Source organism: Scyliorhinus torazame, chromosome 31, assembly GCF_047496885.1.
Source record: "Scyliorhinus torazame isolate Kashiwa2021f chromosome 31, sScyTor2.1, whole genome shotgun sequence".
In the NCBI taxonomy this organism is placed as follows: domain Eukaryota; kingdom Metazoa; phylum Chordata; class Chondrichthyes; order Carcharhiniformes; family Scyliorhinidae; genus Scyliorhinus; species Scyliorhinus torazame.
The window spans coordinates 11,872,125-11,897,091 of NC_092737.1; the positions used below are offsets into that span (position 1 = coordinate 11,872,125).

At 53.6% G+C, this 24,967-nt stretch overlaps 1 protein-coding gene across 2 annotated transcripts in view; it reads right to left on the reverse strand.

The window, feature by feature from the left end:
* Positions 1-24,967, reverse strand: part of LOC140404675 (uncharacterized) — a 54,080-nt gene that overhangs the window by 27,559 nt on the left and 1,554 nt on the right. The window contains exons 2-5 of one of the 2 annotated variants that reach the window (XM_072493332.1): positions 21,836-21,971; positions 14,952-15,037; positions 12,250-12,474; positions 8,529-8,762 (exon numbers count right to left, since the gene is read on the reverse strand). In XM_072493332.1, the coding sequence (XP_072349433.1) occupies positions 8,529-8,762; positions 12,250-12,474; positions 14,952-15,037; positions 21,836-21,971 (681 nt within the window). The remainder of the gene's footprint in view (positions 1-8,528; positions 8,763-12,249; positions 12,475-14,951; positions 15,038-21,835; positions 21,972-24,967) is intronic. The other variant, XM_072493333.1, reaches the window with a different exon arrangement.

The window sequence follows — 24,967 nt, forward strand, 5'->3', positions numbered from 1 at the left end:
AGTATTGACAGGGGGGTCCCCGGGGAGTGTGTCAGTATTTACAGGGGGTCCCCGGGGAGTGTGTCAGTATTTACAGGGGGTCCCCGGGGAGTGTGTCAGTATTTACAGGGGGTCCCGGGGAGTGTGTCAGTATTCACAGGGGGGTCCCCCAGGGAGTCTGTCAGTATTTACAGGGGGTCCCGGGGAGTGTGTCAGTATTTACAGGGGAGTCCCCGGGGGAGTGTGTCAGTATTTACAGGGGGTCCCGGGGAGTGTGTCAGTATTCACAGGGGGGTCCCCCAGGGAGTCTGTCAGTATTTACAGGGGGTCCCGGGGAGTGTGTCAGTATTTACAGGGGAGTCCCCGGGGGAGTGTGTCAGTATTTACAGGGGGTCCCCGGGGGAGTGTGTCAGTATTTACAGGGTGTCCCCGGGGAGTGTGTCAGTATTTACAGGGGTTCCCCGGGGAGGGTGTCAGTATTTACAGCGGGTCCCCGGGTGTGTGTCAGTATTTACAGGGGGTCCCCGGGGAGTGTGTCAGTATTTACAGGGGGTCCCCGGGGAGTGTGTCAGTATTTACAGGGTGTCCCAGGGGAGTGTGTCAGTATTTACAGGGTGTCCCCGGGGAGTATGTCAGTATTTACAGGGTGTCCCCGGGGAGTGTGTCAGTATTTACAGGGTGTCCCAGGGGAGTGTGTCAGTATTTACAGGGAGTCCCCGGGGAGTGTGTCAGTATTTACAGTGGGTCCCCGGGGGGGAGTGTGTCAGTATTTACAGGGGGGGTCCCTGGGGAGTGTGTCAGTATTAACAGGGGGTTCCCGGGGAGTGTGTCAGTATTTACAGGGGGTCCCGGGGAGTGTGTCAGTATTTACAGGGGTCCCGCGGAGTGTGTCAGTATTTACAGGGGGGTCACCGGGGAGTGTGTCAGTATTTACAGGGGGTCCCCGCGGAGTGTGTCAGTATTTACAGGGGGTCCCGGGGAGTGTGTCAGTATTTACAGGGGGGTCCCCGGGGAGTTTGTCAGTGTTTACAGGGGAGTCCCCGGGGAGTGTGTCAATATTTACAGGGGGTCCCTGGGGAGTGTGTCAGTAACTACAGGGGGTCCCCGGGGAGTGTGTCAGTATTTACAGGGGGGTCCCCGGGGAGTGTGTCAGTATTTACAGTGGGGTCACCGGGGGAGTGTGTCAGTATTTACAGGGAGTCTCCGGGGAGTGTGTCAGTATTTACAGGGGGGTCCCGGGGGAGTGTGTCAGTATTTACAGGGGGTCCCCGGGGAGTGTGTCAGTATTTACAGGGGGGTCCCGGGGGAGTGTGTCAGTATTTATAGGGGGTCCCCGGGGAGTGTGTCAGTATTTACAGGGGGTCCCTGGTGAGTGTGTCAGTATTTACAGGGGGTCCCCGGGGAATGTGTCAGTATTTACAGGGAGTCTCCGGGGAGTGTGTCAGTATTTACAGGGGGGTCCCTGGGGAGTGTGTCAGTATTTACAGGGGGGTCCCGGGGGAGTGTGTCAGTATTTACAGGGGGTCCCCGGGGATTGTGTCAGTATTTACAGGGGGGTCCCCGGGGAGTGTGTCAGTATTTACAGGGGGGTCCCGGGGGAGTGTGTCAGTATTTACAGGGGGTCCCCGGGGAGTGTGTCAGTATTTACAGGGGGGTCCCGGGGGAGTGTGTCAGTATTTACAGGGAGTCCCCGGGGAGTGTGTCAGTATTTACAGGGGATCCCCGGGGAGTGTGTCAGTATTTACAGGGGGCGTCCCCGGGGAGTGTGTCAGTATTTACAGGGGGGTCCCGGGGGAGTGTGTCAGTATTTACAGGGGGCGTCCCCGGGGAGTGTGTCAGTATTTACAGGGGGGTCCCGGGGGAGTGTGTCAGTATTTACAGGGGGTCCCCGGGGAGTGTGTCAGTATTTACAGGGGGCGTCCCCGGGGAGTGTGTCAGTATTTACAGGGGGTCCCCGGGGCATGTGTCAGTATTTACAGGGAGTCTCCGGGGAGTGTGTCAGTATTTACAGGGGGGTCCCTGGGGAGTGTGTCAGTATTCACAGGGGGGTCCCCCAGGGAGTCTGTCAGTATTTACAGGGGGTCCCGGGGAGTGTGTCAGTATTTACAGGGGAGTCCCCGGGGGAGTGTGTCAGTATTTACAGGGGGTCCCCGGGGAGTTTGTCATTATTTACAGGAGTTCCCCGGGGAGTGTGTCAGTATTTACAGGGTGACCCCAGGGAGTGTGTCAGTATTTACAGGGGTTCCCCGGGGAGGGTGTCAGTATTTACAGGGGGTCCCCGGGTTTGTGTCAGTATTTACAGGGGGTCCCCGGGGAGTGTGTCAGTATTTACAGGGGGTCCCCGGGGAGTGTGTCAGTATTTACAGGGTGTCCCAGGGGAGTGTGTCAGTATTTACAGGGGGTCCCCGGGGAGTGTGTCAGTATTTACAGGGGGTCCCCGGGGAGTGTGTCAGTATTTACAGGGTGTCCCAGGGGAGTGTGTCAGTATTTACAGGGGGTCCCCGGGGGAGTGTGTCAGTATTTACAGGGGGTCCCCGGGGAGTGTGTCAGTATTTACAGGGGGTCCCCGGGGAGTGTGTCAGTATTTACAGGGGGTCCCCGGGGAGTGTGTCAGTATTTACAGGGGGTCCCCCGGGGAGTGTGTCAGTATTTACAGGGGGTCCCCGGGGGGGAGTGTGTCAGTATTAACAGGGGGTCCCCGGGGAGTGTGTCAGTATTTACAGGGGGTCCCCGGGGATTGTGTCAGTATTTCCAGGGGGGTCACCGGGGAGTGTGTCAGTATTTACAGGGGGGTCCCCGGGGAGTGTGTCAGTATTTACAGTGGGGTCACCGGGGGAGTGTGTCAGTATTTACAGGGAGTCTCCGGGGAGTGTGTCAGTATTTACAGGGGGGTCCCGGGGGAGTGTGTCAGTATTTACAGGGGGTCCCCGGGGAGTGTGTCAGTATTTACAGGGGGGTCCCGGGGGAGTGTGTCAGTATTTACAGGGGGGTCCCCGGGGAGTGTGTCAGTATTTACAGGGTGTCCCAGGGGAGTGTGTCAGTATTTACAGGGGGTCCCCGGGGAGTGTGTCAGTATTTACAGGGGGTCCCCGGGGAGTGTGTCAGTATTTACAGGGGGTCCCCGGGGAATGTGTCAGTATTTACAGGGAGTCTCCGGGGAGTGTGTCAGTATTTACAGGGGGGTCCCGGGGGAGTGTGTCAGTATTTACAGGGGGTCCCCGGGGATTGTGTCAGTATTTACAGGGGGGTCCCCGGGGAGTGTGTCCGTATTTACAGGGGGGTCCCGGGGGAGTGTGTCAGTATTTACAGGGGGTCCCCGGGGAGTGTGTCAGTATTTACAGGGGGGTCCCGGGGGAGTGTGTCAGTATTTACAGGGGGTCCCCGGGGCATGTGTCAGTATTTACAGGGAGTCTCCGGGGAGTGTGTCAGTATTTACAGGGGGGTCCCTGGGGAGTGTGTCAGTATTTACAGGGGCTCCCCGGGGAGCGTGTCAGTATTTACAGGGAGACCCCGGGGAGTGTGTCAGTATTTACAGGGGGGTCCCGGGGGAGTGTGTCAGTATTTACAGGGTGTTCCCGGGGAGTGTGTCAGTATTTACAGGGGAGACCCCGGGGAGTGTGTCAGTATTTACAGGGGGTCCCCGGGGAGTGTGTCAGTATTTACAGGGTGTCCCCGGGGAGTGTGTCAGTATTTACAGGGGAGACCCCAGGGGTGTGTCAGTATTTACAAGGGGTCCCCGGGGGAGTGTGTCAGTATTTACAGGGAGTCCCCGGGGAGTGTGTCAGTATTTACAGGGGGACCCCGGGGAGTGTGTCAGTATTTACAGGGGGGTCCCCGGGGAGTGTGTCAGTATTTACAAGGGGTCCCGGGGAGTGTGTCAGTATTTACAGGGGGGCCCCGGGGAGTGTCACAGTATTCACAGGGAGTCCCCGGGGAGTGTGTCAGTATTTACAGGGGGTCCCCGGGGAGTGTGTCAGGGGGTCCCCGGGGAGTGTGTCAGTATTTACAGGGGGGTCCCCCGGGGAGTCTGTCAGTATTTACAGGGGGGTCCCCCGGGGAGTCTGTCAGTATTTACAGGGGGTCCCGGGGAGTGTGTCAGTATTTACAGGGGGTCCCCGGGGAGTGTGTCAGTATTTACAGGGGGTCCCGGGGAGTGTGTCAGTATTCACAGGGGGGTCCCCCAGGGAGTCTGTCAGTATTTACAGGGGGTCCCGGGGAGTGTGTCAGTATTTACAGGGGAGTCCCCGGGGGAGTGTGTCAGTATTTACAGGGGGTCCCCGGGGAGTGTGTCAGTATTTACAGGGGTTCCCCGGGGAGTGTGTCAGTATTTACAGGGTGTCCCCGGGGAGTGTGTCAGTATTTACAGAGGTTCCCCGGGGAGGGTGTCAGTATTTACAGGGGGTCCCCGGGTGTGTTTCAGTATTTACAGGGGGTCCCCGGGGAGTGTGTCAGTATTTACAGGGGGTCCCCGGGGAGTGTGTCAGTATTTACAGGGTGTCCCAGGGGAGTGTGTCAGTATTTACAGGGGGTCCCCGGGGAGTGTGTCAGTATTCACAGGGGGGTCCCCCAGGGAGGCTGTCAGTATTTACAGGGGGTCCCGGGGAGTGTGTCAGTATTTACAGGGGAGTCCCCGGGGGAGTGTGTCAGTATTTACAGGGGGTCCCCGGGGAGTGTGTCAGTATTTACAGGGGTTCCCCGGGGAGTGTGTCAGTATTTACAGGGTGTCCCCGGGGAGTGTGTCAGTATTTACAGGGGTTCCCCGGGGAGGGTGTCAGTATTTACAGGGGGTCCCCGGGTGTGTTTCAGTATTTACAGGGGGTCCCCGGGGAGTGTGTCAGTATTTACAGGGGGTCCCCGGGGAGTGTGTCAGTATTTACAGGGTGTCCCAGGGGAGTGTGTCAGTATTTACAGGGGGTCCCCGGGGAGTGTGTCAGTATTTACAGGGGGTCCCCGGGGAGTGTGTCAGTATTTAAAGGGGGGTCCCCGGGGAGTATGTCAGTATTTACAGGGGGTTCCCAGGGAGTGTGTCAGTATTTACAGGGGGTTCCCAGGGAGTGTGTCAGTATTTACAGGGGTCCCCGGGGAACGTGTCAGTATTTACAGGGGGTCCCCGGGGAGTGTGTCAGTAATTACAGGGGGTCCCCGGGGAGTGTGTCAGTATTTACAGGGAGTCCCCGGGGAGTGTGTCAGTATTTACAGGGGGTTCCCGGGGAGTGTGTCAGTATTTACAGGGGTCCCCGGGGAACGTGTCAGTATTTACAGGGGGTCCCCGGGGAGTGTGTCAGTAATTACAGGAGGTCCCGGGCTGTGTGTCAGTATTTACAGGGAGTCCCCGGGGAGTGTGTCAGTATTTACAGGGGGTTCCCGGGGAGTGTGTCAGTATTTACAGGGGTCCCCGGGGAACGTGTCAGTATTTACAGGGGGTCCCCGGGGAGTGTGTCAGTAATTACAGGGGGTCCCCGGGGAGTGTGTCAGTATTTACAGGGGGTCCCCGGGGAGTGTGTCAGTATTTAAAGGGGGGTCCCCGGGGAGTGTGTCAGTATTTACAGGGAGTCCCAGGGGAGTGTGTCGGTATTTACAAGGAGTCCCCAGGGAGTCTGTCAGTATTTACAGGGCGTCCCCGGGGAGTGTGTCAGTATTTACAGGGGGTCCCCGGGGAGTGTGTCAGTATTTACAGGGGGTCCCTGGGGAGTGTGTCAGTATTTACAGGGGGTCCCCGGGGAGTGTGTCCGTATTTACAGGGGCTCCCCGGGGAGTGTGTCAGTATTTACAGGGGGTCCTCGGGGAGTGTGTCAGTATTTACAGGGGGTCCCCCGGGGAGTGTGTCAGTATTTACAGGGGGTCCCCGGGGGGGAGTGTGTCAGTATTTACAGGGGGTCCCCGGGGAGTGTGTCAGTATTTACAGGGGGGTCACCGGGGAGTGTGTCAGTATTTACAGGGGGGTCCCCGGGGAGTGTGTCAGTATTTACAGGGGGGTCCCCGGGGAGTGTGTCAGTATTTACAGTGGGGTCACCGGGGGAGTGTGTCAGTATTTACAGGGAGTCTCCGGGGAGTGTGTCAGTATTTACAGGGGGGTCCCGGGGGAGTGTGTCAGTATTTCCAGGGGGGTCCCCGGGGGAGTGTGTCAGTATTTACAGGGGGTCCCCGGGGAGTGTGTCAGTATTTACAGGGGGGTCCCGGGAGAGTGTGTCAGTATTTACAGGGGGTCCCCGGGGAATGTGTCAGTATTTACAGGGAGTCTCCGGGGATGTGTCAGTATTTACAGGGGGTCCCCGTGGAATGCGTCGGTATTTACAGGGAGTCTCTGGGGAGTGTGTCAGTATTTACAGGGAGTCCCTGGGGAGTGTGTCAGTATTTACAGGGGGGTCCCGGGGGAGTGTGTCAGTATTTACAGGGGTCCCCGGGGAGTGTGTCAGTATTTACAGGGGGGTCCCCGGGGAGTGTGTCAGTATTTACAGGGGGTCCCCGGGGAGTGTGTCAGTATTTACAGGGGGGTCCCGGGGGAGTGTGTCAGTATTTACAGGGGGTCCCCGGGGAATGTGTCAGTATTTACAGGGAGTCTCCGGGGAGTGTGTCAGTATTTACAGGGGGGTCCCTGGGGAGTGTGTCAGTATTTACAGGGGGTCCCCGGGGAGTGTGTCAGTATTTACAGGGAGACCCCGGGGAGTGTGTCAGTATTTACAGGGTGGTCCCGGGGGAGTGTGTCAGTATTTACAGGGGGTTCCCGGGGAGTGTGTCAGTATTTACAGGGGAGACCCCGGGGAGTGTGTCAGTATTTACAGGGTGTCCCCGGGAAGTGTGTCAGTATTTACAGGGGGTCCCCGGGGAGTGAGTCAGTATTTACAGGGGGTCCCCGGGGAGTGTGTCAGTATTTACAGGGGAGACCCCAGGGAGTGTGTCAGTATTTACAGGGGGTCCCCGGGGGAGTGTGTCAGTATTTACAGTGGGTCCCCGGGGGAGTGTGTCAGTATTTACAGGGGGTCCCCGGGGGAGTGTGTCAGTATTTACAGGGGGTCCCCGGGGGAGTATGTCAATATTTACAGGGGAGACCCCGGGGAGTGTGTCAGTATTTACAGTGTGTCCCCGGGGAGTGTGTCAGTGTTTACAGGGGGGTTCCCGGGGAGTGTGTCAGTATTTACAGGGGAGACCCCGGGGAGTGTGTCAGTATTTACAGGGTGTCCCCGGGAAGTGTGTCAGTATTTACAGGGGGTCCCCGGGGAGTGAGTCAGTATTTACAGGGGGTCCCCGGGGAGTGTGTCAGTATTTACAGGGGAGACCCCAGGGAGTGTGTCAGTATTTACAGGGGGTCCCCGGGGGAGTGTGTCAGTATTTACAGTGGGTCCCCGGGGGAGTGTGTCAGTATTTACAGGGGGTCCCCGGGGGAGTGTGTCAGTATTTACAGGGGGTCCCCGGGGGAGTGTGTCAGTATTTACAGTGGGTCCCCGGGGGAGTGTGTCAGTATTTACAGGGGGTCCCCGGGGGAGTGTGTCAGTATTTACAGGGGGTCCCCGGGGGAGTATGTCAATATTTACAGGGGAGACCCCGGGGAGTGTGTCAGTATTTACAGTGTGTCCCCGGGGAGTGTGTCAGTGTTTACAGGGGGGGTCCCCGGTGAGTGTGTCAGTATTTACGGGGGCGGAGAGTGAGTGAGAGAGAGAGCAAGAGAGAGATAGGGAAGTGGGAGCGGAGTGATAGATGGTGTGGGGAGAGCTGGATGGAGGGAAGTGGGAGAGAGACATAGAGTCGGAGGTGTTTACAGTATGGAAACAGGCCCTTCGGCCCAGCTTGTCGATGCTGGCCAGTTTCTATCACTAAGCTAGTCCCACTTGCCCACATTTGGCCCGTATCCCTCTACACCCACCCTGCCCGTGTAACTGTCTAACTGTTTTCTCAAGGAAAAAAGTTTTTCTTTATTTTATTCGGCGTGGGGTGCACGGGGGAGATTCTCCGATATGGAGGCCAACTGTGGTCGCGACGGCGCGAACCGGGCCCGGGTACGACCGATTCGAGCCGCTCCAGCGGCAACCTGCGCACGCGCGGGGGAACGTCTTTAGCCCGCCGGGCCCGACTAAACATGGAGTCGGCGTTCAGGGGCTGGCCGCAACAGAAAGTAGGCCCGGGGGGGGGGGGCAGAGGCAGGCCCGCCGATCGGTGAACCCCGATCGCGGGCCAGACCCCATCGGAGGACCCCTCCCCCGGTGTAGGAGCCCCCCCCCTCACAGGCCGCACCCCCCCCCGAGCGTTCGCGCAGAGTTCCCGCAGGCAGCGACCAGGGGCGAATGTCGCCGGCGTGGTCTCTGTCGTATCTGCGCAGCCGCTCGTCCCGAGAGAAGAGAGTGAGAGGGGAGGGAAGGAAGGAGGCTCACAGAGTGAAGGTGGAGGAGTGCGACAGAGACAGGAGAGCGTGGAGAGAGACCCAGAGAAAGGGGCGAGAGAGAGATGGGGAGAGGAGGTGGGCATTGATTTGGACCCTTCAATCTCAGGTGTGCCTCACTGACCCTGTGAGCCCCCCGTTGATGAGGTCATTGGCACTCTCATACACCACTTGCCTCTCCTCCGATGAGTACAGGAATATACCACCCCCAATAGGATGACCATGATTAGTGCCACTGCAATGGCGGCTGTCGTGCTGCCGTGTGTTTCCTTGACAACGATCCCTTCGTCGCCCTGGCATTCTGTGGGATGCGGGCGGTTTTCCCGCTGTGATTCGGGGACCCCCTTGCCGCAGTCTCCTCTCACATGATTCATGGCCATGACACCACCCTGTCCTGTGCTTTCTGTAACTGCAGAGAACACAAATTATGCATGGTCACAGACAGAAGAAGACCTCTCGGCCCACCATGTCCGTCCTGCCCCCCACCCACCGCCCCTCCAGCCCAGATATTATCATTTGCCCCCTCAGATGCTCCTTTGGGAAGCCTGGATTGAGTCTGCCACCACCTCACTCTCAGACAGAACCTTCCAGATCCTAACCACCCACTCGCTAAACAAGAAGCAATTTTCCACCTGGTTTCCTTGGTTTCCGTTGTCGTTCCACCCCAAATCCACCCCCCCCCCCTCATTATTGCCCCCTCTGCCCACCATCGGGAACAGTTTGGGCTGATCCACTCTGCTCTCCGCCCCTCAGGAATTCACAGGCTCCGAGGATGGACCAGCTAAGTCAGGAGGCTTGTTTGTGTCTGTGTGGGTGTGACTATGTGTGACTGTGTGTGTGAGAGAGATTGTGTGTGACTGTGTGTGCGAGAGAGACTATGTGTGACTGTGTGTGTGAGAGAGACTATGTGTGACTGTGTGTGGGGGAAAAACTGGGTGTGTCAGAGAGACTGTGTGTGACTGTGTGTGAGAGAGACTGTGTGACTATGTGTGAGAGAGACTGTGTAACTGTGTGTGTGCGACTGTGTGATTGTATGTGTGAGCGAGACGGTGTGTGGCTGTGTGAGAGAGACTGCGTGTGACTGGGTGTGTGACAGAGACTGTGTGTGACTGTGTGTGTGAGAGAGGCTATGTGACTGTGTGTGTGTGACTGTGCGCAACTGTATGTGCAAGAGAGACTGTGTGTGACTATGTGTGACTGTGTGTGAGAGACTGTATGTGTGAGAGAGACTGAGTAACGGTGTGTGTGCGACTGTGTGTGATTGTATGTGTGAGAAAGACTGTGTGTGACTGTGTGTGAGAGAGACTGTGTGACAGTGTGTGTGTGACTGTGTGTGACAGTGTGTGGTTGACTGCGTATGTGACTGTGTGTGTGGGAGTGACTGTGTGTGACTGTGTGTGAGAGAGACTGTATGTGTGAGAGAGACTGTGTAACTGTGTGTGTGCGACTGTATGTGTGAGAGAGACTGTGTGTGACTGTGTGTGAGAGAGACTGTGTGTGACAGTGTGTGTGTGACTGTGTGTGACAGTGTGTGATTGACTGCGTGTGACTGGGTGTGTGAGAGAGACTATGTGTGACTGTGTGTGGGAAAGACTGGGTGTGACTGCGTATGTGACTGTGTGTGTGGGAGAGACTGTGTGTGTCAGAGAGACTGTGTGTGTCAGAGAGACTGTGTGTAACTGTGTGCGACTGTGTGTGAGAGAGACTGTATGTGTGAGAGAGACTGTGTAACTGTGTGTGTGCGACTGTGTGTGATTGTATGTGTGAGAGAGACTGTGTGTGACTGTGTGTGTGAGAGAGACTGTGTGTGACAGTGTGTGTGAGAGACTGTGTGACAGTGTGTGTGTGACAGTGTGTGATTGACTGCGTGTGACTGGGTGTGTGAGAGAGACTGTGTGTGACTGTGTGTGTGAGACTGTGTCTGCGACTGTGTGTGACTGTGTGTGTGAGAGAGACTGTGTGATTGTGTGTGTGTGTGACTGTGTGCGACTGTATGTGCGAGAGAGACTGTGTGTGACTGTGTGTGTGTGAGAGAGATTGTGTGTGACTATGTGTGACTGTGTGTGCGAGAGAGACTGTCTGACTATGTGTGAGAGAGATTGTGTGTGTGTGACTGTGTGTGTTACTGCATGTCATTGTGTGTGTGAGATGGACTGTGTGTGACTATGTGCGACTGTGTGTGAGAGAGACTGTGTGACTATGTGTGAGAGAGACTGTGTAACTGTGTGTGTGTGACTGTGTGTGATTGTACGTGTGAGCGAGACTGTGTGTGACTGTGTGTGAGAGAGACTGTGTGTGACAGTGTGTGTGTGAGACTGCGTGTGACTGGGTGAGTGACAGAGACTGTGTGTGACTGTGTGTGTGAATGTGTGTGTGAGAGAGACTATGTGACTGTGTGTGTGACTGTGCGCAACTGTATGTGCAAGAGAGACTGTGTGTGACTATGTGTGACTGTGTGTGAGAGAGATTGTGTGTGTGTATGACTGTGTGTGTGACTGCATGCCACTGTGTGTGTGAGATGGACTGTGTGTGACTGTGTGTGACTGCGTGTGTGAGAGAGACTGTGTGTGACTGTGTGTGTGACTGCGTGTGCCTGTGTGCGTGCGAGAGACTGTGTGTGTATGTGACCATATGTGACTGTGTGCGTGTGACTGCATGTGATTGTGTGTGAGAGAGACTATGTGTGACTGTGTGTGTGTGTGACTGTATGTGACTGTGTGTGTGTGACTGTATGTGTGAGAGAGACTATGTGTGACTGTGTGTGTGTGTGACTGTGTGTGTGTGTGTCGGTCTGTGTAATATTAATAATAATAATCGCTTATTGTCACAAGTAGGCTTCAATTAAGTTACTGTGAAAAGCCCCTAGTCGCCACATTCCGGCGCCTGTTCGGGGAGGCCGGTACAGGAATTGAACCGCGCTGCTGGCATTGTTCTGCATTACAAGCCAGCTATTTAGCCCTCTGTGCTAACTGTGTGTGTGTGTCTGTGTGAGTGTGACTATGTGTGACTGTGTTACTGTGTGTTGGTCTGTGTCTGTGTGTGTGTGAATGTATGTGGGGTGAGTGTGTGTGTGCCTCTGTGGGTGGGTGTGTCTCTGTGGGTGGGTGGGTGTCTCTGTGGGTGAGTGGGTGTGTCTCTGTGGGCGGGTGGGTGTGTCTCTGTGGGTGGGTGGGTGTCTCTGTGGGTGGGTGTGTCTCTGTGGGTGGGTGTCTCTGTGGGTGGGTAGGTGTCTCTGTGGGTGTGTATCTCTGTGGGTGGGTGTGTGTCTGTGGGTGGCTTTGTCTCTGGGTGGGTGGGTGTCTCTGTGGATGGGTGTGTCTCTGTGGGTGGGTGGGTGTCTCTGTGGTTGGGTGTGTGTCTCTGTGGGTGGGTGTGTCTGGGTGGGTGGTTGTCTCTGTGGGTGGGTGGGTGTCTCGGTGGGTGGGTGGGTGTCTCTGTGGGTGGTTGTGTGTCTCTGTGGGTGGGTGTCTCTGTGGGTGGGTGGGTGTCTCTGTGGGTGGGTGGGTGTCTCTGTGGGTGGGAGTCTCTGTGGGTGGGTGTCTCTGTGGGTGGGTGTGTCTCTGTGGGTGGGTGTGTCTCTGTGGGTGGGTGGGTGTCTCTGTGGGTGGGAGTCTCTGTGGGTGGGTGTCTCTGTGGGTGGGTGTGTCTCATGTGGGTGGGTGGGTGTTTCTGTGGGTGGGTGTCTCTGCGGGTGGGTGTCTCTGCGGGTGGGTGTTTGTCTCTGTGGGTGTGTGTGTCTCTGTGGGTGGGTGGGCGTCTCTGTGGGTGGGTGGGTGTCTCTGTGGGTGTGTGTGTCTCTGTGGGTGGGTGGGTGTCTCTGTGGGTGGTGGGTGATGTATTGCCTGCCCTGCCCTTCCACAACCAGTCAATTGTAACCTTTGCCCTTTGACACGCACCTGGTGTTAGGGTCAGGGTCGGATCTTCCGCGTCCAGTTGTCCATTTGACCTCGTCAGGGCTGGGCTGAAGGGGTCACCGGTTGAATAGCCGAATCCTCTATTCGACGTCCGAGTCACATCTGTCCTTTGGGTGGGACCGACGCTCCCGGCAAACGCTGAGGCCACCTGCTTTTCAACTGTGGCCAATTTCCCGGCAGGACCCTTCCCCTTTCGAATGCATTTAACTACGAAATAAGACATCAATGAATGTAAAATCCACTCTGCAAAGATTTTTTTATTATTCTTCAAAGAGATTCACTGCCATGGCCAAGGTTTGTCCCCACCCCTCATTGCCCCTGCCTGGCGGGTTCATTCAGGCATTTCAGGGGGCAGCTACAGCCAATCACATTGATGTGTGTCTAGAGTCACATGGGCGAGGGTGGCAGGTGAGTGAACCTGCTGGGATTTTTTAACGAAAATTTATTATCGTCCACAAACATTCACTCCCTCCCCCACCGACGCACAGCGGCAGCCGTGTGTACCGTCTACAAGATGCACTGCAGCAACTCACCAAGGCTCCTCAGGCAGCACCTTCCAAACCCACAACCTCGTCCATCTAGAAGGACAAGAGCAGCAGATACCTGGGAACCCCACCACCTGGAGGTCCCCCTCCGAGTCACTCGCCACCCCGACCGGGGAATATACAGGCGGGAGATAGAGAACTTAGTGGAGTGGTGTAGCGACAACAATCTCTCCCTCAATGCCAGCAAAACTAAAGAGCTGGTCATTGACTTCAGGAAGCAAAGTACTGTCCACACCCCTGTCAGCATCAACGGGGCCGAGGTGGAGATGGTTAGCAGTTTCAAATTCCTAGGGGTGCACATCTCCAAAAATCTGTCCTGGTCCACCCATGTCCGCCCGAGACAGCAGCTCAACGCTGTCCCAGTGTCACAGTCAGTTATCCCCACCTCCTCCTCCAGCCTTGTCTCGGAGGCCACGGGCTCTACACAGGAGGAAGACGTGCCGGCTTTCTATAACATTTCCAGTTGATCCCTGCTCTCCCTCCCTCACTCTCTAACCCTCTCATAGAAATTCCAGGAAATCTCTCCATAGCCCAGCTTATCGATCAGAGTCGAAACGGAGACACAAACGTCGAGTTCGGAGCCAGGTCCTGTCACCCTGCGTAAGGCAAAAGGAAAGATTTGCATTTATATAGCGCCAGGTTCATATAGGTTCAGGACCTCCCAGGGTGCTCCACAGCCAATGTAATGTAGTCGCAGTTGTAATTTAGGTTAGGAAAGCAAGTTGCCCGTAGACCCAGAGAATTGCCCCTTGCTCTCATTCAAAATTACATCAAAAGCCTTAATTCGACAACTCGACTGAAAGACTGCTGTGCACGGGTGTTTGGCATGGCAAGGGTTAACGCGGAAACGGTGCACATACGGCCCACTATGTGATATAAAGGTAGCACAGTGGTTCGCACTGTTGCGTCACAGCGACAGGATCCCGGGTTCGATTCCCGGCTTGGGTCACTGTCTGTGCGGAGTCTGCACGTTCTCCCCGTGTCTGCGTGGGTTTCCTCCGGGCGCTCCGGTTTCCTCCCACAAGTCCCGAAAGACGTGCTGTCAGGTGAATTGGACATTCTGAATTCTCCCTCTGTGTACCCGAACAGGCGCCGGAATGTGGCGACGAGGGGATTTTCACAGGAACTTCATTGCAGTGTTACTGTAAGCCTGCTTGTGACAATAAAGATTATTATCAAAGGGTCACCTGACAAGGTACCTGGGTCAGTCTAAAAGTCTGCAGAGACCTGCGTGGAGGTCAGCACAGAGGTAGCTCGAAGTCTGGCCTTTCGATCATAGAATATACAGTGCAGAAGGAGGCCATTCGGCCCATCGAGTCTGCACCGGTCCTTGGAAAGAGCACCCGACTTAAGCTCACACCTCCACCCTATCCCCATAAACCAGTAACCCCACTTAACCTTTTTGGACACTGAGGGTAATTTAGCACAGCCAATCCACCTAACCTGCACACCTTTTCAGATTGTTATGTGCGATCAATAAATGTATACTAACTACAAGCCTTTGAACTCAGTGTCGCGCTCAGCCTTGTAGAGGGGCATTTAAGAGTCAATCACATTGTTGTCAGCCTGGAGTCACATGTAGGCCAGAGCGTGGGGTAAGGACAGCAGATTATCAATTACCCTTGCACACCCCCCCCCCCCCCTGACTTGGCTTAGGTCATAGATCATAGATCATAGAATTTACAGTGCAGAAGGAGGCCATTCGGCCCATCGAGTCTGCGCCGGCTCTTGGAAAGAGCACCCTACCCAAGGTCCACACCTCCACCCTATCCCCATAACCCAGTAACCCCACCCAACACTAAGGGCAGTTTTGGACACTAAGGGCAATTTATCATGGCCAGTCCACCTAACCTGCACATCTTTGGACTGTGGGAGGAAACCGGAGCACCCGGAGGAAACCCACGCACACACAGGGAGGATGTGCAGACTCCGCACAGACAGTGACCCAAGCCGGAATCGAACCTGGGACCCTGGAGCTGTGAAGCAATTGTGCTATCCACAAGGCTACCGTGCTGCCCAAAATGCACTGACCCACACGGGGAGGAATACAGCCTTGGATCTTGTAGAACGGTGTGTTCTACATGTCTGACTGGGATTCGGCAGGTTAGTAACACTGTGCATGGTGAGTAATAGCTTTACCTTTACGGTCAATGAAGTTTTGAAGATTCTTTACCCATTTCTCATTGGGATCGGCGCAGAAGGATTCCGATTTTTTCCCAAGAAATCTAGAATATTGTCAAATGGACAGGTGAAAAAAACCTGGAATTGAACTGTTTTGTTGTGCTACTGTTAATCCTGCTATAGCTACTCAGACTAATGAACCAGTCTGCTACAATCCACGTGGTGGGTGTGATGTTCAATCAACCCTGTGTCTGTACTCACTGAGAGTCTCCACTGGAAAGAGACTGAGCATGTGTGCTGTGTCCTTTTATATGGGTTGGTGTAATGCCCCCCTGTGGTAGTGTCACCTCTGGGTGTCGTGACTGCCCATTGGTCGTGTCCTATCTTACTGACCTATTGGTTGACTGTGTGTCATGTCTCTGGTATTCCCTCTAGTGTCTAGCTAGGTATAGTGTATGTACATTAACCCTTTGTGTACTTACAGTGATGTATGTCACCACATGAACAGTGCTGGAGTAGGGATGTTCAACCTCTCCAACCTGCATTGCATCCGGTCCTGGGAACCGCTCTTTGGGAAGGATGTGAAGCGTTAGGAAATCACGATAAAACAAAAAGCAAGGAAATTGGGAATTTGGCCCGGTGGTTGGATGTTTAAAAAAAATGTAATCATGGAAACTGTAGCAGCGATAAGTTGGATCTAGTGTTTATGGATCTAGTGTTTTGATATGTTGATAAGCCCAGCAACACTGTAAATAGATGTTTACCTTGGGCAAGTTGGTAACAATGGGGATGGAATCTCAGGAGCTTAAATGAAGGTGTTAAAGGTTCAAAGGCGACCTCATGAAAGGTTAGTTAAGGCAAAGTAAGATCACAAGGGGAAAACAGTATCTGCGGGGCAAGTTCAACAGACACAAGTCAGCTGGTTTTGAGGATTTAGCTCAGAGCAGGCAGCTATGTCAACTCCCATAAGCTGTGCCTGGACAAAAACCTGTTTGAGAAACCAGTTGTTCTCTAGTAAGTTAGAAGCAACCCTGAAAGATATAAGTGCCGTGTGTGGTAACTATTGCTGGATTTTTCCCATTTATTTTAAAACATATGGGGTGTTGTTTGGGGAGGTTTAGCTCTGAAGTTAGAAACATAAGAGGGATTTGGAACTGGGTAAACTTAAAGATGCACTCTGGATAGTATGTGTTTTATTCTTAAATCAACATTTATTGTGTTTAAGATCATCACAAAACGTCTGGGACATCCTTTACCATTCTTCGCAGCTTTCCCCACATTCTCCCAAATTACAAAACACATTTGGGAGCAGGCATTCAAAGCTTCCAATCTGGGATTTGGAATACCCTGGCAGCTGGCCACCACCTTCCCAAGGGCAACTAGGGAAGGGCGATAGATTCTGGCCTGGCCAGCGATGCCCACGTCCTGTAAGAATGAATTTTTAAAAATCGGCTGTGCTCTGAACAGAAGGCATTGGAGAGGGTGCAGAGAGGATTCGCGAGAATGGTTCCAGGAACGGGGAATTCGGTTGCGCGGAAAGATTGGAGGAGCTTGGGACTGCTTTCCTTAAACAGGTGGAGGACGAGGGGAGATTTGATCAAAGTTTTCTCAAATCAGGAGGGATCCAGACTGGGCAGATCTGGAGAAACTGGTTGAAGGATCACACACGAGAGATTTAAGGCGACTGGGAAATAAAACGAAGCTGAGGTGATAAAGATGTTCTTCGCCCAACGAGAAGGTTCGGATCGGGAACGCGCTGCCTTGGAGTGTGGGCGGGGGCAGGTTCAGTCGAGGACTCCAAAGGGGAATTGGAAAAGTTCCCAAGGGGTGTACAACGGCTGCGTGGGAAGGGTGGGGGCGCGGGGCAAGAGGGAGCTGGAACAGATACAATGGGCTGAACGGCCCCCTTCAATCGTGAATCCCAATGTCACTCTTCATATTCCTAGCTCAGAGTAACTGAAGGTGAATGACAACGCAACAATTTTCTTTTTATTCGTTCGTGGGATGTGGGCCTCGGTGGATTTATTACCCATCCCCAGGGGCATTTAAGGGTCAACCGCATTGGCTGTGGGTCTGGAGTCACGTGTAGGCCAGACCGGGTAAGGTCGGCAGATTTCCTCTTCCCTAAAGCGGACATTAATGAACCCGTTGAGTTTTTATAACAATCGACAATGGGTTTTATGGTCATCATTAGATTTTCAAATCCAGATTTTAATTTTTATTGAATTACAACTTCACCATCTGCCGTGGCGGCATTCGAACCCGGGTCCCATGACCCGTGGCTCTCTGGATTGCTCGTCCAGCGACAATACCATTATTGCGGCACGGTGGCACAGTGGTTAGCACTGTTGCCTCACAGCTCCAGGGTCCCAGGTTCGATTCCGGCTTGGGTCACTGTCTGTGCGGAGTCTGCACGTCCTCCCCGTGTGTGCGTGGGTTTCCTCCGGGTGCTCCGGTTTCCTCCCACAAGTCCCGAAAGACGTGCTTGTTGGGTGAATTGGACATTCTGAATTCTCCCTCTGTGTACCCGAACATGCCCCGGAATGTGGCGATGAGGGGATTTTCACAGTAACTTCATTGCAGCGTTAATGTAAGCCTACTTGTGACACTAATAAATATTATTATTTTTGACACCTTTACTAAAGGGAATGGTTCCTTCTGAGCGACCCTAACTAGGCCCCTCATAATGTTGTCCAGCTCGACGAGGCCCCCCCTCAGTCTCCTCTGCTCCAAGGAATACAACCCTAGTCTATCCAATCTCTCCTGGCGCTCCGGTTTCCTCCCACAGTCCAAAGATGTGCGGGTTAGGTGGATTGGCCGTGATAAATTGCCCTTCGTGACCATAAAAGGTTGGGTGGGTTTACTGGGTTACGGGGAGAGAGTGGAGGTGTGGGCTTAGGTAGGGTGTTCTGTCCAAGGGCTGATGCAGACTCAATGGGCCGAACGGCATCCTTCTGCACTGTAAATTCTAGGATTACACGTTTGGGAGGTGACTAGTTAATGTTTTGCTCTCAATTTTGAACTAATAGTTCTGCTCGCAGAATTTGGGCAATTGCTTGACGATGTCTTCCAGATGTTTGGCATTGGGAAGGAGTCAGGCCTGTGGATAGTGTAGCCACCTGGGATGGCCACATCCCGATTACAAAATGGACACTTGCAAAGACTGCAGGGAAAATTGGACAATGCTAAGAAACAAGCAGGTGCAAGCTCTGTCTATTGATTAGAACCTTAAACGCTCAGACAGGACAGAAACTACAAACGATTTATATACTAATGAGCCATCTCCGGGGACAAAAGGGAAACATTTAGATACACAATGTTAGGATAGACTCCCCGGCGCCAGAAGAAGTTAAGACAAAGCTGACTGACAGTCACCAGGACACGCCCAACGATCAGGGAACATAGAACATAGAAAATACAGCACAGAACAGGCCCTTCGGCCCAAGATGTTGCGCCGAACCTTTGTCCGAGATTAATCATAGATTATCATTGAATTTACAGAGCAGAAGGAGGCCATTCGGCCCTTTGAGTCTGCACCGGCTCTTGGAAAGAGCACCCTACCCAAACTCAACACCTCCACCCAACACCAAGGGCAATTTTGGACATTAAGGGCAATTTATCATTGGCCAATTCACCTAACCTGCACATCTTTGGACTGTGGGAGGAAACCGGAGCACCCGGAGGAAACCCACGCAGACACGGGGAGGACGTGCAGACTCCGCACAGACAGTGACCCAAGCCGGAATCGAACCTGGGACCCTGGAGCTGTGAAGCAATTGTGCTATCCACAATGCTACCGTGCTGCCCTTAAGAACAAATAAATCTACACTATATCATTTTACCGTAATCCATGTACCTATCCAATAGCTGCTTGAAGGTCCCTAATGTTTCCGACTCAACTACTTCCATAGGCAGTGCATTCCATACCCCCACTACTCTCTGTGCAAAGAACCTACCTCTGATATCCCTCCTATATCTTCCACCTTTCACCTTAAATTTATGTCCCCTTGTAATGGTTTGTTCCACCCGGGGAAAAAGTCTCTGACTGTCTACTCTATCTATTCCCCTGATCATCTTATAAACCTCTATCAAGTCGCCCCTCATCCTTCTACGTTCTAATGAGAAAAGGCCTAGCACCCTCAACCTTTCCTCGTAAGACCTACTCTCCATTCCATAGAGGGAACCACCCCTCTATTGGAAGAAAATCGATACCGATGATTGGGAAAGACCCAATTAGTTGAGGCCAAGTTCAAGGCCCGCCCAAAAGAGCGTGAAGCCCTTTTCAGTATAAGAGGTATCCCCCCAAGGGAGAATCTTTCTCCTTTGCCTTTGGCTCTCAGTGAAGAGAGAGACCAGCCTCGCAGCTACAGCAGACCAAGTAAGTTCCAAGTCAACGCATGCTACGAGACAGACGCTCCTAGTTGCTACCCTGTAAACAGCTCAACCCAGCAGCCTCAGAACTGAGCAACGGCCATTGTTCCTCTGACTGAGTGGGCGCCCGATGCTAAGTATAGGCCTTAGTAATAGTGATAGTTTAGTTTGTAGAGTTTATGCATGAGTAGATTTGACTGTGTGTAAATAAATGAGCATTACTTTTGAACTTACTAACTGGTGTATCGAGTCATTGATCAGTATTCGGTTCTGAGCCTCGTGGCGGTGTCAAAAGATACCTGGCGACTCTTGAGCAAACGTGATTAAGCAGAGCCAAATTAAGAGCCAACCAAAAGTTAGCAACGATAGGCATTCCACATGACGGTTGCTCATCGCGGTGAGATGTGGGCGCAGGAATGTTTTGATTCAGTTCGTCAGGAAAAAAACTCTTATGTTGGCGGGTGAGCCAGGGGACATTGCCTCAAAATCAAAGCCACGTCATTCGAGAGAGGGGTTCAGTCGCCAGCTCAGCACAGAGATGGCTCTCGGAGGGTCATCTTCTCCCTCATAAGTAGAAATGAAAATGCTTCCCAAACCAATTAAGGCATGGACGATTTTCTAAATGGGGAAATGCTTAGGAAATTATGAGCACAAAGACTATAAGACCATAAGACATAGGAGCAGAATTAGGCCACTCGGCCCATCGAGTCTGCTCCACCATTCAATCATGGTTGATATTTTCTCAACCCCATTCTCCTGCCTTCTCCCCATAACCCCTGATCGCCTTGTTAATCAAGAACCTATCTATCTCTGTCTTAAAGACACTCAGTGATTTGGCCTCCACAGCCTTCTGCGGCAAAGAGTTCCACAGATTCACCGCCCTCTGGCTGAAGAAATTCCTCCTCATCTCTGTTTTAAAGGATCGTCCCTTCAGTCTGAGATTGTGTACTCTGGTTCTACTTTTGGCTACAAGTGGAAACTTCCTCTCCACGTCCACTCTATCCAGGCCTCGCAGTATCGTGTAACTTTGAATACGATCCCCCACTCATCCTTCTAAACTCCAACGAGTACAGACCCAGAGTCCTCAACCGCTCCTCATACGACAAGTTCTTCATTCCAGGGATCATTCTTGTGAACCTCCTCTGGACCCTTTCCAAGGCCAGCACATCCTTCCTTAGATACGGGGCCCAAAACTGCTCACAATACTCCAAATGGGGTCTGACCAGAGCCTTTACAGCCTCAGAAGTACATCCCTTGTATTCTAGCCCCCTCGACATGAACGCTAACATTGCATTTGCCTTCCTAACTGCCGACTGAACCTGCACGTTAACCTTTCGAGAATCGTGAACAAGGACACCCAAGTCCCTTTGTGCTTCTGATTTCCTAAGCATTTCCCCATTTAGAAAATAGTCACTGCGTAGATTCCTCCTTCCAAAGTGCACAACCTCACACTTTTCCACATTGTATTGCATCTGCCACTTCTTTGCCCACTCTCCTAGCCTGTCCAAGTCCTTCTGCAGCCCACCTGCTTCCTCAATACTACCTGTCCCTCTACAGATCTTTGTGTCATCTGCAAGCGTAGCAACAGTGCCTTCAGTACCTTCTTCCAGATCATTAATGTATATTGTGAAAAGTTGTGGTCCCAGCACCGACCCCTGAGGCTCACCACTAGTCACCGGCTGCCACCCTGAAAAAGACCCCTTTATCCACACTCTCTGCCTTCTGCCAGTCAGCCAATCCTCTATCCATGCCAGGATCTTACCCTGAACACCATGGGCTCTTAACTTATTTAACAGTCTCCTGTGCGGCACCTTGTCAAAGGCCTTCTGGAAATCTAAATAAATCACGTCCATTGGTTCTCCTTTGTCTAACTTCCTTGTTACCTCCTCAAAGAACTCTAACAGATTTGTCAGACACGAACCCCCTTTGACGAAGCCGTGCTGACTCAGTCCTATTTTACCATGCACTTCCAAGTTTCCGCGATCTCACCTTTAATGACAGACTCTAAAATCTTACCAATGACCGAAGTCAGACTAACCGGCCTATAATTTCCCATCTTCTGCCTCCATCCCTTCTTAAACAGCGGTGTTACATTCGCCACTTTCCAGTCCGCGGGGACCCTTCCTGCCTCCAGTGATTCCTGAAAGATCCCATTTGGAGTATTGTGAGCAGTTTTGGGCCCCGTATCTAAGGAAGGATGTGCCGGCCTTGGAAAGGGTCCAGAGGAGGTTCACAAGAATGATCCCTGGAATGAAGAGCTCGTCGTATGAGGAACGGTTGAGGAGGTGGAGGTAGGGGGTGCGAAGAGTACGGGAATGGGGATCAGTTGCAGACCGTATGATGGGCTGAATGGCCTCCATATGATTACAAGGGTCCGAATACTGGCCTCCAAATTTGTTCCTGCCCCGCTGATACCCTCAGGAGCTCTGTTGCTGGTCTCGAGAGGGTGACAGTGCACCCGAGGGCCCCCAATAATGTCCCCTTTCTGAGTAATCCCCGGCGGTATGGAGCTGAAGGCTGAAGGTACTCACATTATGGCCTCGCCACCACTCCCGCACATTGACCCCTTGTTGTAGCTCTTCATCAAGCAGAAGTATTTCTTGCCAATTTCTCTGTCGTACTGTGAGCAGCAGAAGAGCTGGAGATTTGATGCTTTATCACCAGTCACTATGGGGAGACAGAAGGTGATAAGAAATTATTTGGGGCTGTAGTCCTACACAGCTCCGCCCTCAGCCGCCTCTGTCGATGGTTTCACTTGGCGAAGCAATGGGGAGCTGAGAACTCGATCCTGAGGCACCTCGTTGGCCAGGAATTGGGACCACTCAGGGGTACAATCGGGCCTATCAATTTTCGGCTTTATTTTCTCTCAGTTGCTGCATTAAGCGACATGTGGAGACTTAGAAAATAGAAGCAGGAGGAGGCCATTCGGCCCTTCGAGCCTGCTCCGCCATTCAGTGAGATCATGGCTGGTCCAACTCAGTAACCTATTCCCGCCCCATATCCTTCGATCCCCTTCGCCCCAAGAACTATATCTAACTGCTTCTCGAAAACAGACAATCATGCACAGCAAGATCCCATCAAAACTCTCCTGGTTTTATCGTTGTCGGCTACCGTTCCCTGGGACCCAGGGAAACACTCCGCTCCCCTCCTTCTAGACCTGCAGGGTTCAATTGTTCCGCATTTGATTATGCGTGTCCGTTTACTCTTGATGCTCACTGTGCTTGATTGGTTCAGCCTGGGTGTGCACACGGAGCAAAGCTGGCAGACATGCAGGGGACACTGGATGCACGGTGCAGACGCGTCGAAAGTCTTGTACAAAACCCGGTTCGTAAAGGTGACGCACAGGGAAACTGGTGTCACCTCCGGGTATATGAGGGATGTCAAATATGCATTCCCCGCCCCAAAAATATTGGGTGGGCGGGGGGTGGGGGGGGGGGGGGGGGTCGGCGAGGGGCAGGAAAACTGCGACAGCAGCCCTGCTCTGTGTATGTGTGTGTGTGTGTGTGGGATTGGCCTGCAGGAGCAGATGTGTCCGAGAATGTCCCAGCCAGGAATAGGCTGCCTCTCTGTGGACGGTGAACCGACGCGGCTAGTCACTTCGAAACCCCCCCCAAAAAAAGCAGAACTTCTTCTTCCTTAATTTTGCTAAACAGTGAGATTTAACTTTCCCCCCTGAACAATAGCCCCTTGGAACAACAGTTTCTCCTGTCGCTGGAAATGGGAATCCCCGGGCATTTATAGCCCGTCCCTAATTGCCCCTTGAACTGAGCGTCTGGGTCGGCCATTTTGGAGGACAGTTAAGAGTCAACCCCATTGGCTGTGGGGTCTGGTTTAGCACACTGGGCTAAATAGCTGGCTTTTAAAGCAGACCAAGGCAGGCCAGCAGCGTGGGTTCAATTCCCGTACCAGCCTCCCCGAACAGGCGCCAGAATGTGGCGACTAGGGGCTTTTCACGGTAACGTCATTTGAAGCCTACTTGTGACAATAAGCGATTTTCATTTTCATTTCATGGAGTCACAGGTCGGCCAGACCGGGGTAAGGTTGGCAGATTTCCTTCCCTAAAGGGGATACGATAATCGATGATGGTTGGCATGGTTGCCATCACTGGGATTACCTTTCAATTCCTGAAAAGCGAGGCCAACAGTGTGGGTTCGATTTCCGGACCGGCTGAGGTAGTCCGTGAAGGCCCCGCCTTCTCAACCTCGACCCTCGCCTGAGGTGTGGTGACCCTGAGGTTAACTCACCACCAGTCAGCTCTTCCCCCCTCAAAGGGGAGTGCAGCCTGAGGCAACTTAACACCACCTTCACTGCCAATCGGGACAGATAAAATCGGTTAGCACCGCTGCCTCACGGCGCCAGGGACCGGGGTTCGATTCCCGACTTGGGTCACTGTCTGTGCGGAGTCTGCACATCCTCCCCGTGTCTGCGTGGGTTTCCTCCGGGTGCTCCGGTTTCCTCCCACAGTCCAAAGACGTGCAGGTTAGGGTGGACTGGCCGTGATATGAAAATGAAAATCGCTCACTGTCGCAAGTAGGCTTCAAATGAAGTGACTGTGAAAAGCCCCTAGTCGCCACGTTCCGGCGCCTGTTCGGGGAGGCTGGTACGGGAATTGAACCCGCGCTGCTGGCCTTGTTCTGCTTTACAAGCCAGCTGTTTAGCTCACTGTGCTAAACCAGCCCCTGGGGAGGGGAGGGGGAGGGGGGGGCGTAACGGATATAAATTGCCTCTTAGTGCCCAGTGTTGTGCAGGTTGGGTGGAGTTACGGGGATAGGGCAGGGGATTGGGCATAGGTAGGGTGCTCTTTCAGAGGGTCGGTGCAAACTCGATGGGCCGAATGGCACTGTGGGGATTCGAGAGACTGAAATCCCCTGATTACAGACCATTATCTCACTGGATCAGATTGTGACAGTTCTATTCTGAAGTCTATTAGCTCAGAGAAAATTCCTTTAGTCCGTTGTCAATCAGGTCATTGTCTCCATTGGTGACGGCTGTTTTTGAGCTGTGCCTGGGACCAGCTCCTAGCACTCCGGGAAAGTACAAAGGACTTTGAGTTTGAATGTCTTTCTGTTTCCCAACGGGGAGTGGAGCCCTGACGAGCAACTGCTTTCTCAGAACCAACCACACCCTAATCCCCAAATCAGCAATCTCTCCACGCCAATGTTAAATTTATATCGGGTTTGAACTGGTTCTTGAGGGTCTGCAGGTTAACACCGGCAGTGCGGTACTGGGGCAGTGCGCAGTGTCAGCGATGTCACCTTTCAGACCAGGGGGACGATCTAACGGAAAAATAACAGTCAACAGGGGCCCTGCCCGTATGAGGTGGGGTGAGGGGGGGCTCGAGGACCCCCAACGGGCGAGTTGGGGTATTTGGGGGGCGGGTCAGAGGTTGCCCCCCCCCCCCCCCCCCCCCCCCACCCCCGTGCTGCCCACTCTCCCGTGGCCACAGCTCCAGCGGCCGCCAGCTCCGGATCCTCCACCTTCAGATTCAACGCACGGAGAGAGACCGGACGGCAACAGTGAGGCCGCCGGCCGGAAAGGAACCGCGTTCCGCTCTTGACCGCGACGCCTCGGTCAGCGAGCGCGTGGCCCCCGGCGGGGAGCCAACAGAGGCGAACCTGCTTTTCACTAGCGCCTCTCGCCACATCCCCCATGTGCTTTCGAGC